Source organism: Carettochelys insculpta, chromosome 5, assembly GCF_033958435.1.
Source record: "Carettochelys insculpta isolate YL-2023 chromosome 5, ASM3395843v1, whole genome shotgun sequence".
Classification (NCBI taxonomy): Eukaryota; Metazoa; Chordata; order Testudines; family Carettochelyidae; genus Carettochelys; species Carettochelys insculpta.
The window spans coordinates 63608348-63626911 of NC_134141.1; the positions used below are offsets into that span (position 1 = coordinate 63608348).

At 42.6% G+C, this 18564-nt stretch overlaps 1 protein-coding gene across 3 annotated transcripts in view; it reads right to left on the bottom strand.

The window, feature by feature from the left end:
• The window catches only part of CAMK4 (calcium/calmodulin dependent protein kinase IV), a 280889-nt gene that overhangs the window by 127673 nt on the left and 134652 nt on the right, over window positions 1-18564 (bottom strand). For all 3 annotated transcript variants that reach the window (XM_074995233.1, XM_074995232.1, XM_074995234.1), the window contains exons 3-4: window positions 8354-8416; window positions 7337-7419 (exon numbers count right to left, since the gene is read on the bottom strand). In XM_074995233.1, the coding sequence (XP_074851334.1) occupies window positions 7337-7419; window positions 8354-8416 (146 nt within the window). The remainder of the gene's footprint in view (window positions 1-7336; window positions 7420-8353; window positions 8417-18564) is intronic.

Consider the following 18564-nt stretch of genomic DNA (forward strand, 5'->3'; position numbering starts at 1 on the left):
ACAAGAATGATATGTACCAATTTGCAGAACGTATGGTTTTGGTATTTGAGTAAAAAAGAATTAGTAGAGACAAGAATTGTTGAAATCAGGACATGCATATAGTGAGATGAGAGATCTAGAGTTAAAAGGAAATAAATTTGAACAACCTCAGAATAGAAAAGATAATCTGAGATTAATTTCTGAAAAAAGGTGACCCTGGGGAAAAGGCAGAGACAAAGTGGATGGGTCAAGAACATCATCACAACAGGAAGGTCTAACAGCAAAGTAAAATTGACCACTGTTGCTCATAACGTGGAGACAGTTTAATAGGCGAGAACAAAGGAAAAAGGGTTCTAAGATTTTAATGACCTGCACCAGATGATTGAGAAGCATACCGATGGAAGTAAATAGTAGTTAACAGTATCAATCACCGTACTGTGATTTGGTCAACAAAGAAAGGTTAAAACAAAAAGAGAAAAGGAAAACCTCATTGATTAGGCATAAGGGGCAATGCTATTATTTTCATTTTAGGGAAAAAGGAGACTAAGGGGGGATATGAGAGAGATATATAAAATCATGACTGGCGTGGAAAAAGTAAATAAGGAAAAGTTATTTACTTGATACTATAACAAAAGAACTAGGGGTCACCAAATGAAATTAACGGGTAGCAGGTTTAAAACTTAGAAAAGGAAGTTTTTCTTCACACAGTGCATAGGAGGCCTGTGGAACTCCTTGCCAGAGGAGGGTCTGAAGACCAAGAAATTGGAGGAGACAACCAGACAGCCATTTTAGACTTGATTCTGATGAACAGGAAAGAATTAATTGAAAATGTAAAGGTAAAAGGCACCCTGGGACAAAGTGATCATCATTTGACAGATTTCATGATTCTAAGGAAAGGTGGTAGTAGGAGAAGCACAATGAGGACCATGGATTTAAAAAAGCAGACTAAAAAAGTCAGATTACCAGGGGAAGATAACTCAGGGATGAAGAAGTTTAGAAAAGCTCGTGCTTCCTCAAGAAAACCACATTAAATGTGTAACTGCCAACTATTCTGATGCAAAGAAAAGACAGGCAGAATCAAAGAGGCCAATATGGTTCCATCAGGAGCTCTTCAAGGAGCTGGGGGTAAAAAAAAAAATCAAAAAGGAATCTGTATTCCTGTGAGATCAGAGGATCTAACCCCTCTTTCCTTCCTTCAGATTCAGATTAAAAGTTGGGTTCTGTTTATCTGAAGTAAAATTCAAGACACTGCCCAATCACTTTGAAGGCTCTTTCTGAATTAACTCAGATTTCTCTTATTAAAACAGCGGTGTCAATACATGTGACGAACAGGGCAGCACAGTGCGGCTCAGGAGAGCCGCACATGTGGGACTCCCCTCCAGTCACTCCACACACGTGCCCCACCACACAATGGGACTAGCATGTGGTGGTTCCTCCAGCCCTGGTGGACTCCAGGTGCGGTCTGGCATGGCTTCAGCCTGGGACTGCTTCTATGGTAATCTTGGGGCGGGGGGAGATTGGCTGGCTATGGAGGGGTGGCACCTGGCTCCGGGGGGTGGTGGGGAGGTGGTTGTGCCTGGCTGGGTGCGAGGGGCTTTGGTGATCCCTAACATTCCTTTTGGACATCAGTATTTTAAAATCAATGGATAAGAAAATCTCCCAGACTGTATCTTTTGATTATCTACATTTTTAAAAAATGTGGAGCTTACATTTTTCCTCAGCGTGAAGTCATCCATATGAGAAACTACTTTCAAGAACTGATTTAATGTCTCCTCTCCTCAAAACCTTCAGTAGATAGATAAATGACCAGCTCCTCAGCTGTGGCTAAGCATCACTCACTGCAGCTGTGGGATGAGAAAGGAGTACGAAAGCGTGCTTTGTGCTCTCCTTCCCACATCCTGTGGCTCTCTGCCCATTAGGCCAGACACTGGTCTTGATCAGAGCAACCTTAGTGCTGCTCAACTTTACATGGTCTGTGAAGGACCTCAGCTGGCTCTATTGGCAGTCATGGAAGGGTGCAATGAAGGAAAGCTTCAGTCACACCGTAAGAACATAAGAATGGCCATACTGGGTCAGACAAAAGGTCCATCTAGCTCAGTAGTCTGTCTTCTGACAAAGGGTAATAATGCCTGGTGCCCCAGAGGGAGTGAGCACAACAGGCTGTTCCAAAAGAGATCCCTCTGCTGGCATCCATGTCCAGCCTCAGACAACCACAGACTAAAGACACCACTCCTAGCTATCCTGGCTAATATCCATTGATGGACCTAACCTCTACGAATTTATCTAAGTGGGTCTGTTCCACGGGAGCTCATCACCTATTTAATCATTTAGTTAGTTTTTAACGTGCTACATGAGTGCTGGTTTTTTGGTTTTTGTTTTTTAAATCTCTGTTAAAGTCTTGGTCTTCACAACCTCCTCTGGCAAGGAGTGTCATAGGCCTACTATGCTCTGTGTGAAGAAAAACGTCCTTTTGTTAGTTTTAAACCTGCTACCCATTCATTTCACTTGGTGAGCCCTAGTTCTTTTGTTATGGGAACAAGTAAATAACTTTTTCTTGTTCACTTTTTCCACACCTCTCATGATTTTATATACATCTATCATATTCCCCCTTAGTCTCATTTTTTCTAAGATGAAAAGTCCCAGTCTTCGTAATCTTTCTTCACATGGCACCTGTTCCAAAGCCCTAATCATTTTTGTTGCCCTTTCCTGAACCTTTTCCAATGCCAACACATCTTTTTTGAGATGAGACGACCACATCTGTACACAGTATTCAATTTGTGGGCATGCCACAGATTTATATAGAGGCAATAAGATATTTTCTGTCTTATTCTCTATCCCTTTTTCATGATTCCTAGCATTCTGTTTGCCTTTTTGCCTGCTGCAGAACATTGAGTGGATGTTTTTAGAGAATTAGCCACAATGACTCCCAGATATCAATCTGGAAATGTTATAACTAAATTAGTCCCCATAATTTTGTATGCAGAGTTGGGACTGTTTTTTTCTAATGTGCATTATTTTACATTTATTAACATTAAAATTCAATTGCCATTTTGTTGTCCAGTCACTACCTTTTGTGAGATCTTTTGGAAGCTCTTCACAGTCTGCTTTGTTCTTTACTATTTTGAACAGTTTAGTAACATCAGCAAATGTTGATACCTCACTGTTCACCCCTTTTTCCAGATCATTTACAAATAGGTTGAATAGGATTGGTCCCAGTACAGACCTTTGGTGGACTGAGAACTTACCATTTATTCCTACCTGTTGTTTTCTGTCTTTTAACCAGTTTTCCATCCATGAGAGGATCTTCCCTCTAATCTCATGACAACTTATTTTACTTAAGAGCCTTTGGTAAGGGACCTTACCACAGACTTTCTGGAAATCTAAGTACGGTATAGCCACTGGATCCCCTTGTCCACATCTTATTGACAACCTCACAGAACTCTAGTAGATTAGTATGGCATGACTTCTCCTTTACAGAAACCATGTTGATTTTTCCCCAGCAAGTTATGTTCATCTACACGTCTGACAATTTTATTCTTTACTACAGTTCCAACTAATTTGCCTGGTACTGATGTGAGACTTACTGGTTTGTAATTGTCAGGATCACTTGTAGAGACCTTTTTAAATATTAGTGTCACATTAGCTATCTTCCAGAAGCTGATTGAAAGGATGAATTACAAACCACAGTTCAATTTACAGGATAAGTATGGTGGTACAAGTCTCCTTGTATGCTAGCTTACTCAAAACATGTCTGATAAGTTGTGATGGCCTATGTATAGTGTGTGTGTTCTCCAAAAAACACAGCTGGATTGACATATTGCCTGAGGAGAGGCAATAGATGGCACTCATATTCCTGTTTTTTCACCAGACCATCTTACTATGGATTACTTCAATAGAATGTTTTCACACATACAGAATGGGGAGAAACTGTCTAGGAATGACTACAACAGAAAGGGATCTAGGGGTTATAGTGGACCACAAGCTAAATATGAGCCAACAGTGTGATGCTGTTGCAAAAAAAAGCAAACATGATTCTGGGATGCATTAACAGGTGTGTTGTGAACAAGACACGAGAAGTCATTCTTCCGCTCTACTCTGCGCTCATTAGGCCTCAGCTGGAGTATTGTGTCCAGTTCTGCGCACCGCAGTTCAAAAAAGATGCAGAGAAATTAGAGAGGGTCCAGAAAAGAGTGACAAGAATGATTAAAGGTCTAGAGAATGTGACCTATGAAGAAAGGCTGAAAGAACTGGGCTTATTTAGTTTGGAAAAGAGAAGATTGTGGGGAGCCATGATAGCAGTTTTCAGGTATCTAAAGGGGGGTCATAAAGAGGAGGGAGAAAACTTGTTCTTCTTGGCCTCTGAGGACAGAACAAGAGGCAATGGACTTAAACTGACGCAGGGGAGGTTTAGGCTGGACATGAGGAAAAAGTTCCTAACTGTCAGGGTGGTCAAACAGTGTAATAAATTGCCTAGGGAGGTTGTGGAATCTCCATCACTGGAGATATTTAAGAACAGGTTAGATAGATGTCTATCAGGGATGGTTTAGACAGTACTTGGTCCTGCCATTGGGGCAGGGGGCTGGACTCGATGGCCTCTCGAGGTCCCTTCCAGTCCTAGAGTTCTATGATTCTATGAATGTATATAAACTAGTACGGATTTCTCTCTGTTACTAATCAATAGAATGGGATATTTTCCTATGATGTTGCAGTGCTTGTTGATCATCATGGGCATTTCACATCTGAGTTCTTTCAGAACTCTTGGGTGAATGCCATCTGGTCCTGGTGACTTGTTACTATTAAGTTTATCAACTTGTTCCAAAACGTCTTCTAATAACACCTCAATCTTGGACAATTCCTCAAATATGTCACCTGAAAAGAATGGCTCAGATCTGGGAACCTCCCTAACATCTTCTATGTCCTCGGCACTGGTGACTGATAAATCGAGGCCGCCACACCAAGGGGAATTCTCCAGACACCAGTTAGCAGCCTTAGAACCAGTCTAGACTGAACTGAAGCCAGAGCAGTACAATGCAGAGAGTGCAGAAAATCCAACATTTGGTGTCACACATCTGAGACTTCCACAGAGTTTGTCTACACTAGCACCCTACTTTGAAGAGAGCACAGTAAGTAGGGTGGCAGGAGGTTACTAATGAAGTGCCGCCTTGCGCATGCAGCACCTCATTAAGCTAATTCTCCCCTGCGGCAACTTCGAAGTGGCAAACTTCGAAGTGCTGGCTTGCATGTAGCTGCAGCTAACCTGCTGGTACTTCGAAGTGCCTGCGCAAATCGTGAGTAGTAAAGGGACTTTGAAGTAGCCCTGGCACTTCGAAGTACCGGCAGGTGAGCCGTGGCTACACGCAAGCCGGCACTTTGAAGTCTGCCGCTTCCAAGTTGCCGCGGGGGAGAATTAGCTTAATGGAGTGCTGCATATGCACCGCAGCACTTCATTAGTAATCTCCTGAAACACTACTTACCATGCTCCCTTTGAAGCAGGAAGCTAGTGTAGAGAAGCCCACACAGTGTAAAGTTAAAGTCCCCATACCCCAAAAATATCTGTTCAGCTATCAGAAAGGCAAAAATTATCAGCAATATCAATCCAGCTACGGTTTTTTTTTGGAGATCACGCACACAGTACATAGAGGCCATCCCAACTTATCAGAAATTTTTTGAGTAAGCTAGCATACAAAGAGACTTTGCACCACCATATTTATCCTGTAAACTGAAATGTAGGTTGAAGCTCTCTCGTCCAGCACCCTTGGGACCTGACTGATGTCAAATGAGAGAACTTGCCAGATCATAGGAAGTCAATTTGTGTAACAGCATTACCAATACTTTCACTGCTTTCTGGGCTCTTAGAAGATGTGTAGGGGTAAATTAGAGCTAAACAACAGCAGAGGACACTGAGAGCCAAGACTGGTGTCTGTAAACCAAGTTTATGGGACCACAAGAAATTTGACCATACTCACAGTAAGTGGTCATCTGGCTCACCCAGATTAAGGATGTTTCTGGACAAGAGAGTTCTGGATTAGAGAGATTCAAGATGTAGTGGCAGATGCTACCTTCAGCCCTCCCAATCTCACAAATTGCTGTTTTTCACAGACCAACTGTTTCCTTGGCATGTCCTTATTTCCATTTTCATGACACTCTACAAACACCTGCCACACAAGTCTCTTCCCTGGCTAACTATAGTGGTGCACCATCTCTTTGGATGCTATCTTACTGGATTTGAATGATTTAACTGGCACGATGGTTCACCTGGCAGTGTAACTGGATATGGTATGTGTATGCACGCTTTTCTTCTTTCTGAATTGAAGGCATGAGAGAAGGGTTTACTCCTGCTGCATTCAGAAATTGCTCATGTTGAGCTTATTGCTTTGGTTATTACGGATGAACTATTAGCCACAGAAAAAAGACAAGTTTGTGTTTCCCCGAATCGAAGTACTTTTTATGTTCTATTTCTTTAGTGCATACTTATATTACACTCCCTTTAAACATTAAGCAGTTAAGCCTAGTGGAGAGAAGATTAAACAGCCTGCTCCAGCATGATTTGGACAGCATTATTCTAGATTAGTTCAACAGTACCATTGATTTATTCAGCAAATAAGCATTGGAGGCTTTGAGTGTGTTTTGCTCTTGAACAAGAAAAAATTGCTCTCTTAAGAAACCCTAACATTAAACAATACCAAAAATAATAGGTTATAGGTTGCTTTGGTTTTTTTTTTTTTTTTAAATAATTTTATACATTGCCACCAATACATTTTGGATTGGGAAGCATTATAGTTAAACCGCTTGCAGAATTTAACAATTTTTTGCAGAATCTTTTACAAATGTGCAGAATTTTCACAGACATAATTAAGTGCTAAATGGTTGGAAGGGCCCCTCTCTCTCTGCTCGGCAGACCAACTTTTTATGGGTCATTTCTCTCTACTTTCTACAGTTCACCTGAGTTTTGCCTAGCGACCTTTCTGCTGTTTTACCAGTGTCCTTCTCATTCTCTGCACAGCACATCACAACAGCTCTGCTTTGATGTTTCCCTGATGAGTCCCCTCCCACAACACTGTGTACTATTTAGAACTGACTTGTTTTCTCCATTTTTTACATAATTGGTATTAAATTTAACAGATCTCCAGTGAGAAACCTTTTCTAGATACTATTTTGGAGCCAGACTCTGCAAACTTTTACTCACATAAGTAGTCATCAATCAGATGGAACTATTTCCGTGACTACTGGTGTAAGAATTACCGAGGATGAAAGAGGGCAAATTCTACATGACCCCTTGCTGATCAATGCATTGTAAGAACAACACCCCAAAACTCCTTGTGAATGCTGCAGAATGCAGTTTGCATGGATCACTCACCTGTCAAATAGCTCCCCTCCCGTGACCAACTCCAGAACAAGACTGATTTCTGTGGGGGTTTCAAATATCTCCTTCAGCTTTATCTGAGGAAAGATGCCAAACAGAGTAATTATTTGCTCATTTCTCCATTCAACTGAGTCCATGCACTGCAAAATAGACTACAACAAGGGCACTTGACTGAAGCAGATGGTATTAGCAGTGATCACTGGGTTCGTGCTTTTATCAGTTAAGCAATTTACTATAAGTATTGTTTATGGCACCTAATTATTTCTTTTTTGCTTATTTTTATATACTCTAGGATTGCTCTGTTTTTCATCCTTACATACACACCACTCACAGCACAGCAACACTCTCTCATGCACTGGATATTTAGAGATTATTGTCTTTACAGCCCAGCAGCATTTCTCCATGTGTCTTACCAAGGAAATCCACAAGACTTTCTGTCCCTCCAGGAATTAGCAACCATGACACCACCAGGCTCCCCTTTAAGCAAAAGACTTATTTTTATAAACTTCGTCTCTCTAATTGGCATAAACTTTAATAATTTACTTTAAAAATGCAACTCTGACCCAAAAATCTTAGATTAAAAACCCAGATATTTCATAGAATCATAGAATACTAGGACTGGAAGGGACCTTGAGAGGCCATTGAGTCCAGCCCCCTGCCCCAATGGCAGGACCAAGTACTGTCTAAACCATCCCTGATAGACATCTATCTAACTTGTTCTTAAATATTTCCAGAGATGGAGATTCCACAACCTCCCTTGGCAATTTATTCCACTGTTTGACCACCCTGACAGTTAGGAACTTTTTCCTAATGTCCAACCTAAACCTCCCTTGCTGCAGTTTAAGTCCATTGCCTCTTGTTCTATCCTCAGAGGCCAAAGAGAATTTAATTAAAGTCTCTCATATATTAGCATACAGCGTGAAGTATTAACTTCAGGACTGCAGTCTCAGAAACTGAATACACTGGTCATGAAAGGAGACACAATGAAACACCGTAAAAATACCCACTTACAATGTTTGGATGCGAGAGGCGAAGCAGAACGCCTATTTCAGTTCGGACAATTTTCTTGTCTACCTGGTTAAAAGAAAAAAAGATGTGAAAGGTGACTAACACTCATCTTAGAAATACCTAATGTTATTACAGGAAAATGCCTACGAGCAGACTGCCTGATAACTGAGGCAAATGATTTGTGTCTCACAGCTTTTTAATCCCTTCATACGAAAGGGAATGAGAGCTTCACCATGCTTTGGAATAACGCACATTTTCTCTCTAGAACATTCACAATGCCACAAGCCCATGAAAGACAAGTCTGAAAAAGAAGCTAGAGACTGTATTTGCTATTCTGACCCTGTGCACCTCCATTACACCAAAGGATGGATGTGGCCCAGCATGACATGTTTAACAGGGTGTGGCTATGGTTACGCTGTAGTGCTCTGGCAATGGAGGTCACTGTCACGAGAGTCTTCCCGACAATATGTCTGTTGACAGAGCGTGGCCACACACAAACGCCAACTGGAAGAGTGTACCGCTCTGTCAACAGAGCGGCCGGACTGCCTGGCTGCTCTCTTGACAAACCAGGCACCGGGAAGCACAGCATACAGGGCTGCTCATTGCTGTGGATGTCCTGTCTGTCGTGCCAAGGCCCCCCTAGAGCCTCCACACAGCTTTTCTGTCAACAGAATCTGTTGACAACAGAGTTACGCCTCAAAGGATTGAGGCGGAATGCTGCCGGTGAAAGTGCCATGTTATGTCCAGATACTGTCAACAAAACGTAAAGAAAGGATTCTTCATATCTAAATAGAGTTTATGCCTTTATGGCATATTTTGGTATAAAATTAAAAAGTGAACATAAAAGATGTCACGCCCCTGAATAGGCCAAACATCCCTCAGCTGAAGCCCAAATCAAGGTGTAAGGTTTAACTTGCTTCAGAGACACAGCTAAAGGAAAGGTCTACAGGTGCAGCTCATTCAATTAAATTCTGAGGAGGTTCTTCCCCCATGCATTTGTTACTCAACAACCACACCCGTCAAAGATCTTGCTTTGGTTCCAGATTCAGTTTCCATCTCCCCTGAAGTATATCTCACTTACAGTAAAATAAAAGGCCAATTCCCTACGCCTGGTGTGGCCCTACTGCACCACAGGATCATATAGTTAAGAGATTAACTCTGCTTCTTCTAGTCAGAGGATGAGGGCTTTAAACACTTCTAGGTTTGGAGGGGGTCTGTATACCCCACCATACTCATTGCAAAAAGACAAAAAACTTAAATTTGAAGATGTTATGAGGTTTACTTTATTATTTATTTATTTAGCTCACATAATCAGTAAGTTGATGGAACAATTGTCCTAGTAAGAGATTCTTTCATAAAACCAAGAGGCATGCCAAATAAGGTTAACAATGTCTCAAATGTCCATAACTCAGTAAGAATCAGTGGGTTATTCACTAACATGAATAAAGGTAACCCTGTTATAATAAAGAACAAGCATTTCGCTGTGGAGGGTTTCTGCCTTCAACTTCATTTCACTATTCTTGTACAGGCCTTCAAAAAATTGTAGGATTTCCATTGCCTAGCACACAGTTTGTAGAAACATTTGTGATGTAACTTTTTAAACAAACGTATGGCTCTGGTGCCTTAGGCATCCTGCAGGGAGGAAGAATTTCTTTAGTTTGTTTCACACAAGAATATAAAGTTATCCAAAGGAGTTCACCCTGAAAGTTAGAAAATTGCCTGATGAAGAAGTGGAAACTAATACTCAGGGTTTGTGCCTATACTGAAGAGACATATTCTTGAGTACTTATCATGGCTGTGGCTAGAAAGTAAGAAACAAATGCTTTAAAAAGCCTTCATATTATAGAAACAGGATACCATCTGGAAAGAGGCGGTACTGTTTCTAAACAAAAGCTTCCTAAATTTTCACCTCAATTGTAGGAAAACATTTTATTTCAACAGGGAACAGATACAGCAGTTGTTTTTCTGGAGACAACAAGCTTCAAATATAATTTTTTTCATTTCTGCAATGACAACAGAGACATGAAGCTCAATTTTCCTCCCATTTAAGGCAGGGTCATAGTGTGGGCAAGGCGACTGAGGCAGTTGCCTGAGGCGCTGCAGCTCAGAGGGCACAGTTAGCCGGTGGGGAGACTCCAAATGAGCTGCAGATGGCTCTTTAAGAACCATTTGCAGCTTGTTAAGCGCTCTGCTGACTCTTTCCCTCCCTCCCTGCCTTGGGCGCTAGCTAACAGAACTCAGTGTAATTGCTTTAATGGCCAGCTGTTAAACCAATCAAATTGAGCTCAATTAGCAGTGAGGCAAGATAGGACTGTTTGTGTTACCCCGCGGGGGGGGAGGGGGAGGAGGGGCGCGTGGAGAAAGCAGCGCCAGCCTAGCAACTCAAGGGGCAGCTGCAGCAGCACCAGCATCGGAGCTATCCTGTGAGGCAGGGAGGAGCTGAGAGGGGTTTGGCTGGGGCTGAGAAGGGTTTGGGTGTAGGGGACAGGGGTTTGGCTTGGAGGGGAAGGCTGAGAGGGGTTTAAGCTGTGGGGGGTCGAGTGAGTCAGGTTTAAGCCCCATTTGCATACCCCTACCCCCACCATAGGCCCTTCTGAATCTCCTGGGGTTGGCAGGTGAGGCCAGGACACTTACTGGGAGCAAGTATGTGGGGGTGGCAAGGAGGGCTGGGGAAAAGACCTGGCCCCAAATTTTGCTGGAACGGAACCCCTGAGCCAAGAATATTCCTGGAGTTCATGGGCCAGTGTGGCTTGCCACCTCTATGGGGAGCTGGGCAGTGATCAGTCCAGGGTGTGATAGTGCTGGTGATCGGGGCCTTGCAATAGGCAATATTGGCTCACTTCTCACAGGCCTAAGCGGAACACAGAGAAGAACAAGGAAAATGAACAGTAGCCCAGATAAACTCAAGTTGGGAGGAAGGGAGACTGGTGGCTTTGCAAGGGTGGTGGGGAGTGGGAGATCACAGGGTACACAGTAACGAATGCACTAGTGACAGTAGAGCAGGAGTGCCGCAATCCAAGTATAAGGGGACTTTGGGCCAATTTGAAAAGTGGGAAGTTTGTTACTAATATCTGTGACCTGTAATGTGACACTGGAACTTGCTGCCACAGGAAGTCATTGAAACCAGTAACTTAAAAAATATTCAAAAAGACATTGGCCATTTCTATAACTCCTGGAAACCTGCAGTTGTCATAATTTATCCTTATCTTTTATGTATGACCCAACTTCTAACGATTGGAGACTAGGGTGAGACCTAATGTGGGGGGTAAATTGTTTCTTCTGTGCTTATTGTAAGATTCCTTCACTTTTCTCTGAAGCATTAGGCACAACTGCTATCACAGATAGGATGCTGGACTTGATGGACCTTGGATCTGCATTGTTAGGATACCAACTGGTAAGTGCAAGAATGGTGACAGCAAGATTCAAAGCAAAACTGCTCAACATCTTGGTTGTTCAAGTGTATGCACCCACGTCGGACAGTATGGAGGAAAAGATCGAGGTATTCTATAAAGACTTGACAAAGACGCTGGAGGAGATAATGAAGATACATGTGTTGATCACAGGAGAACAATGCAACACAAAGGTCAGAACAGATAACAGAGGTTGGGAGAGAGTCATGGGAAGGTTTGGATATGGAGAAAGAAATGAACAAGGCAAGAAACTACTGGAGTTTGCTATGGAGCATGAGATGGTAATCTGCAACACAAGATTCCAACAAAAGGACTGTTGGAATTGGACATAGCAATCAAATGACGGGAAGTCCAAGAACATGATAGACAGTGGCTGTGTCTACCCTTGCATAAATCTTGGAAATGGCCATGCAAATGGGCACTTCAAAGATTGCTAATGAGGCACTGAAATGCATATTCAGTGCTTCATTAGTATGCCGCCAGCCACGGCTCTTTGAAATTGCTGCATTTTGCTCCCGTGCAGCTCATCCAGACACAAGTCCTCTTCAAAAGAACCCCGGGAACTTAGAAATCCCTTTATTCCTATCTGCTGATAGGAATAAGTGGATTTTGAAGTTCCCGGGGTCCTTTTGAAAAAGACCCCCATCTAGACAAGTTGTGCGGCAGTGGAACGCAGCAATTTTGATGCGCCGCAGCTGGCGGCATGCTAATGAGGTGCTGAATATGCATTTAAGTGCCTCATATCTTCGAAATAGCCATTTCGAAGATTTGTGCTAGCATAGACACAGCCAGAATCTTGATAAGAAGATACGTAACATCAGTACAGCAATGCCAAACCTTCCAAGGAGTGGATATAGACTCAGACCACGTCTTGGTGATCACAAACATCAAGATGAAACTCAAGACAAAGTAGAAGACACAGTTTAAGAAAAGAACGAATGTGGCAAGGCTATGTGAGGAAGAAATAGGGAATGAGTTCAGAGCAGCGCTCAAAGAGAATATTAGGACTATCTTTGTGTTTATGTTTATTTTACTCCCCTATAAAGAATAAAGTACAGAGCTCACCTTCCCAGCAAAGGCCATCCAGGCTTACGCTAAGGCAGAGACAAGGGATACTGAGTATCAAGCAGCACTTTTTATCACTACTGCATTATGGATATTTCTCTTCTGCTTCTGAATCCCACTTCCTTCCTACATGTTAACAAGTATGTCAAACCACTGACATTGTGCCAACAGGATTCCCACCTAATACTACACTTTAGTAAGCGTGGGTGGAGTGAGGCACAGTTGTGTTGTACAAAACCTCCACTCAGTGCAATACAATGCAGATGTAAGTTCTGTCACTGCTGGTTTTACATCTTGTAACTTTCTGCAAGCTTTGTAACTGAAGCTTTATGGTGATGGATGAGGGAGGTGCAACCTGTAGTTATAGCATACAGCAAATTCTGTATGGTATTCTTGTTAAATATTCCTAAGTCACAACTCTTTTCACATCAACGTTTATGCTGCATGTCTTACTGGATATGATGCGGTGCGAAAGGTATCAGATGAGGCATACCTGATGCTGGAAAGCAGAACAGGACAGCTTCACGTGCTCCATTCTAGCTGACACCCAAGTCAAAGTTACAATGTTTGTTTAAAGAAAAGCCACAACTTGAAAAAGAGGTGAGCAAGAGCTCACCAATAGCAGAACAGGTGCACAACCAGGATCGCATCTGATGGAGATGAAGACCAAAAAGTTTTGTATCCACAAAACACATGACTTTGAGCAGTGGCAATGCAAGATTCCCTGCGTCCCCACTCCAAGGGTCTTAACCTTGGCCTTGAAGGCTCACATACTGTGTTTCATTCTCCATATTTCTTCCTCTGCTCTCCCTGTGAGAGTGGCAGCCTTCCCCTGCCAATCCTGCTGCCTCCTCTCCCACTTGCTGCCTCACCAAAGGCCACTAGACACCGTGCTCAGGTGCACCTGGACCCAGCGACCAACAGTCTAGGTAATGGCGCAGCTGCCACACAGGCAATATAGTAGCAAGCCCTGTGCCAATCCAAGAGCTGGGCTGGCTCAACCTCCTCTGTCCTCAGGAACCCCATGCCTCTAGTCCCACTCCTGGCAGGGCTAAGCCCCAGCCCCCAGGCTTATCTACCCCTCGAGGGCACTGCCGTGCACACAGCTGGTGCATCCCTGCGTTGTGGCCTCTCCTCTAACTTGGGCGGTATGTGTGTTCATTGCAACCACAGCCAGCTTCTCCAGCAGTCCAGCTTCTGCTCCCACAGAAGTCAACCAGCCCAACAGATCCACACAGGGGCGTGTGGTCAGTCAGTAGCACTGTACATCTACACAGGGGTCACTGAAACAGACCACGGTGCCTGTCCTGGTTCAGGTTTTGCCCTCGTCAACCAACAGACAATTTCTAAAGTCAAACAGGTGCACGGCGATGTGTGACTGATGCTGCCTCAGCACCCTTTTTTGATTGGGAACTAATGGGACTGGAGGGTGCTCTGCTCCCCACCCTGCTGCATATTTGGCCCCTTATATAAAAAATTAAATAAAGACTGAAAAATCAAGGTACAGCTGGTAGAAATTTAAGAGACTTTTAATTATATGAAACTTTGCTAGTCTGTGTTTACTGTAACTTAGTTAAAATGACAAATATATTATTTGTTAGTAATTTTTAACTTACAGTTTCCAAAAGTGTGCTTCTTTGGCTTTTGTATGTAATTTATCACCATACTGACATGCTTTCAACCTACTATCAAAACACAGTAACAGTTCTGCTTCTGTAACAGACTCAAGAACAGACATTTCTAAAAGTAGCCATTATATAGGAATTACTTCGGGAATATTAGAAATGTTTGTATCCAAAATTAATTTTATAGAGGCTAACGTAGACTTTCTTTAATTGCTGATTTTATGTATTATAGATACAGCCATATATAAATTTGAATCCTTTATATGATGGGATGCAAGAAGTATTTTTGATTAGTGTATTACTTCAAAAGTATGGGCTTAGGTTGAAGTTTCAGATTAGATTCTTGCTCCTACGTGGCATGCCCTCTCTGGCTCTACACTCATCACCACAATGCTCAAGCAGCAGCATTACCTGGACAATACATAGTTTTGTTAGCATTGACCAATAGGTTACACAAAACAACTGTTAAGAGGTGAATTGACATCCAAAGGAGGTATTTTTAGCAAGGCGCTGAAGGGAACAGTTCTCAGATGAATATTGTTTAGTATCATCATCAATGATTTGGAAAAAGATATAAATCCAACACTGATAAAATGTGCCAAATTACCAAAAACAAAAAAAAAACAAAAAAAACCCAAACAATTGGTGGAGTTGTAAATCACTAAAGGGACAGGTCAGTTATATAGACTGATCTGGATCGCCTGATAAGATGACTCATTTGAAGGGCACACCTTTTAACATACACCTAAGAACAATATACCAGGGATGCACTTATAAAATGAAAAACTACATTCTGAAAAGGATTTTGGAGTTAAGGGAGACAATTAGCAATCTTGTAGTTAAGAGGGTGAATGCAGTCATTGGATATATTCCCCGACTTATGTGAAGCAGGAGAAAGGTGGTGGTAATACTTCTCCATCAGTGAGGCATGTTCAGTTCTGGTGTCAAAAAGGGTGTGCTCAGAGACAAGCTACAAGAATGATTTGAGGTCTGGAGAACAAAGTTATGTACCAAGAAACTAAGGGTATGTCTGCATAACTGGGAGGTATAATTCTCCAGCTCAGGTAGACATTCACACACTAACTCTGCTAAAGCTAGTCCACTAAAAATAGCTGTGTGGCCTGCAGAGGGGCAGTGTGAGCTAGCAACCCATGTGCATATCCAGGACCTCAGAAGGGAGTTGCTTATGCAATTCGTACACTGGACATCTTTTAGGACTTCCAGGTAAGGCAGCCGCCTACTTCCTTACGACCCATAAATATTAAGTACAGGCATAATTCTGCAAACCATTATTCACTTGAGCAGTTCCTTGATGACAATGCAGCTATTCATCTGCCTGAGTATTTCCTGGGAGAGTGAAGATTTGGAGGATCAGGGTTTGACTACTTATTAGATTCTCAAAGTTAATTCCTTCAAGCTAGCAAGGTTTAAGGAGATTGATGACTTCTGGACTTGTTTTCATACTCTGTGTAAAACGCCTCTCTATCTCAATTGGCATCAAGCAAATGAATTTAAAATATTGTACAAGGTATTTATTCCCCCATGAAAGCTATTTAAATATGGCAATCTATTTTCTCCAGCATGCTGTCAGTGTCAAACTGAACCATACAGAATTCATGTTCTCTATTTTCAACCTGTTCAACCCTTATAAGTATCTGGTAACAGGCAGCCAGTAAAGCTATGGCTATGCTAAAGGAGCACAGCCACACTCATGCAGCTTCACTACTGTAGCCCTTCTGGTGAAGATGCTATAAGTCAACAGGAGAGAGAATTCTCCCATTGGCTTACTAACTCCTGTCTCTACGAAAGGCTGTAGCTGTGTCTGTGGGAGAAGCTCCCACCGATATAACACCCTCTATGATTATGAGGAGTTTAGACACTTAGGTCAGTGCAAGTTGCGTAACTCCCATTGTAGATTATTCATCGCCCTGAGTAATGTAATGTAAGTTTGTAGTGTAGAGATGCCCAAGTTTTCTACTGGGATCCAAATGCAACAAGAGTTTAAAGAGCAGGATCCTGATTTTTAGCTGCCTGATATTAAGGGAAGTGGTTCAGTCACTATCCTGAGACTTGTATTCAGTTCCCTACCTTGTCAGAGGGTTCCTGTGTGAGACCGAGCCACTAAGTCTCTCTCTTCTCTGTGTGCCTCAGTTCCTCACAGGACAAATAATGAAAATAAAACTTCCATAGCTCACAGAAGTGCTGTGAGATAAAGCTGTTAAAAGATTATGAGAAGTTTACATACTGCAGGAACGGGGTCATGTAAGCACCTCTCATGAACGAATGCCTGTAAACACTTAACAGAGGGCTCTGCAGGAGGTGATCAGGTAAGCCAATGGGAGGAAAAGAAATTTTTTAAAACTGAGAACAATTGCAGTCTGGGGGGTCTTTATCTGTGTGGCTGCAGAGGAAACAGAGAAATGATGGCTCCTAAGCAGCTGTAATGAATCCAGTAAATATCCTGGCCATCTCATGATTAGCATAGACATGTAAGCAGAAGGGAAATGTTTAGTTAGATGCAGTCAGGTTATTTGTTATTTTGGTACTTGGTGTGGAGTTGCTCTGGTTAATGATTGATTTTTTTAATCCCCTGTACTCTGTACCTTCTAAGCTGAATCTCAAGGAATTAATTCTCTGAGCGGCAACTGGAATGTTTTTGAGGTGTTTTATCTCGCTTTGTGAATAAATTACTTTTTAAAGCAATGATTTGATCCCTGTGCCCAGAGAGAGATCTGTGTATATTCATGCCTTTGACTGAAAAGGCAGCTATCAGATTACATCTCTTTGCTCCTAAGATCTTAAAAGCTTGGGGTGCCCCACAAGGAGACATCCCAAGTGTGTTTTCCTGGGTTAAAGTCCCCTCCCCCACTTGGGTAGTGGTGGTGGTGGTGGTGACTATTCCCCAGGGTCAGAGAATCTGTGACCTTGGAGAGCTTTTTAAGCAACGCCTTAAAAATACCTTGTCTGTAAAGGTTTTTTTGAGGGACCCCACTTTCTGCACACACAGGCTGTCTACACTAGCCCAAAACTTCAAAATGGCCATGCTGACAGCAGATAGGAACAAGGGGATTTCGAAGTTGCCAGGGTCCTTTCAAAAAGGAGCCCTGTCTGGATGAGCCGTGTGGTGGCGAGCTGCGTCAAAGTGCCGTGGCTGCCAGCATTCTAATGAGGCGCTGAATATGTATTTCAGCGCTTCATTCGTAAACTTCAAAATGGCCATTTGCACGGCCACTTTGAAGTTTTGGGCTAGTGTAGACATAGCCAGAGTGTCAGAGTGGGGAGGCAGTCCTGACAGTACTGAAAATAGATATTTGTAAGCAGCCTGGAAAGCTATAGCCAAACAAATGGCTCTGAGGATAAATCTTACAAATTGAAATGTGTGTTTGCATATTATAACGGGGCTTCAGGCCCCTGTTCTATTCGCAAACAAGGTGGAGACCACTCCGGTTGCAGGTATCCTTGGTTTTATTATGTGTAACAAGTCCCATCTGCGTTACAGTTCCTGGTTACACTTATCCCTCTGGTTACCCAAGGTAGCTTCTTCCCCCTTCTCACTCCAGGGCTACTAGCAACTAATGTCAAACCCTCCAGCTACTGTGGAGCAGAGCCTTCCACTCCCAGACTCCTCTCCTTTCTCTCTGTATCAGCTGCCTTACATAACTCTTTGAAGAGGGAGCTCCTAGCCATCAGGCCTTGGCTTGCTCAGCTGACTCCTATTACCCTTTTTGGGTGGGGCTGCCATGACAGAGCTCTGGCTCAGACTCTCTGGCCAGTAGTCTGTCCCAATGTCTTTTAAAAAACCAAACTCTTTTTGTGGTAAGAACATAAGTATACATAACAGTAATTAGGGAGCTCATGCTATTGTAATTCTTACCTTTTTCTTACTAACTCACTTGCAAAGTGTCACTTGTACCACACAAACCCACACCATTTAACCCAGCTCAGACTCTTTCATGGAAGATGCATCAACTTACTTCAGATCTGAATATGACACTAGGGCTGTGACTACACTTACCAAAAACTTTGAAATGGCCATGCTCATGGCCAGATCGAAGAATACTAATGAGGCACTGAAAAGCTTAAGTGGCACTTTGAAATTGCCGTGGCACTTTGA